Raw genomic sequence first — 848 nt, forward strand, 5'->3', positions numbered from 1 at the left:
TGTCTAAATTTTCTATTAACTGTCTCTTTCCTGCTCCGTGTATAGAAGTACTAATGTATGTTTATGGACTCGTGTGGAACTCTGACCTGGTTCATGAACTGTATGCCCTGAATATTTTCATTAAAAAAACTGCGAGTAGGAAAAAAAGATGTCATTTTCCGAGTGAAGACTGAGTGTCTTGCGGGTTTTGTGACGTGAGGTCAAACCTTCTTTGCGCTCTCCTTTGCCCATGAGGAAGTCCTCGGTGTAGGGCGTCATGTCGAGGCGCAGCGGGAAGGAGAAGTGGGTGTTGACCTTCTCCTTCATCATCGTCACCATGTTGAAGGTGTACCTCATGGTGTTGAAACTCAGGATCCGCGGCAGCTTTTTGAAACACGCCCTGTGGGAGAGGAGGGTTTAATGCTGCGAAAATAAATCCAACGACAATATTACGTGTTACTTTAGATGTGAATTAAACTGAAGCGATGCACAGACCTTTTCTCGGCGCGGACTTTCTTGCCACACTGGGAGCAGGTGTACATGTTGTCGCCCTCCAGAGTGTCCTTGATGGTCACCTCATCCAGAGATTCCTGAGCGCAGACAACCACAAAAAAATATTAAGTTTGGTTAGTGTGAAAAGCCTTTGATAAATATAGAAAATATTTTAGAGGTGATGCTGATGTGTTTTAACTCTTTAAAACCTGAGGAAAATGTCTTGATTACTTTAAAAAAAAAAAAAAAAAAAACATGTAAGAGGGCAATGAGCAGCTTCAGAAAAATGACCCCAAAAACTGCAAGAAAATCAGATAAAATACAAAAAATATTACCTGAAAATTTGTTTAAAAGTAAACAAATAAAAAAAAGGAAAA

At 40.1% G+C, this 848-nt stretch overlaps 1 protein-coding gene across 1 annotated transcript; it reads right to left on the reverse strand.

The window, feature by feature from the left end:
• Positions 1 to 6: 6 nt before the first annotated feature.
• On the reverse strand, positions 7 to 569 carry LOC121940413 (ubiquitin carboxyl-terminal hydrolase 34-like; the record flags this gene model as incomplete). Its single annotated transcript, XM_042483191.1, has 2 exons — positions 7 to 379; positions 475 to 569. Coding segments are annotated over 2 exons (354 nt in total), but the record flags the coding sequence as incomplete, so codon positions are not given.
• Positions 570 to 848: the final 279 nt, after the last annotated feature.

This window comes from Plectropomus leopardus, unplaced genomic scaffold (assembly GCF_008729295.1).
Source record: "Plectropomus leopardus isolate mb unplaced genomic scaffold, YSFRI_Pleo_2.0 unplaced_scaffold86303, whole genome shotgun sequence".
Lineage (NCBI taxonomy): Eukaryota > Metazoa > Chordata > Actinopteri > Perciformes > Serranidae > Plectropomus > Plectropomus leopardus.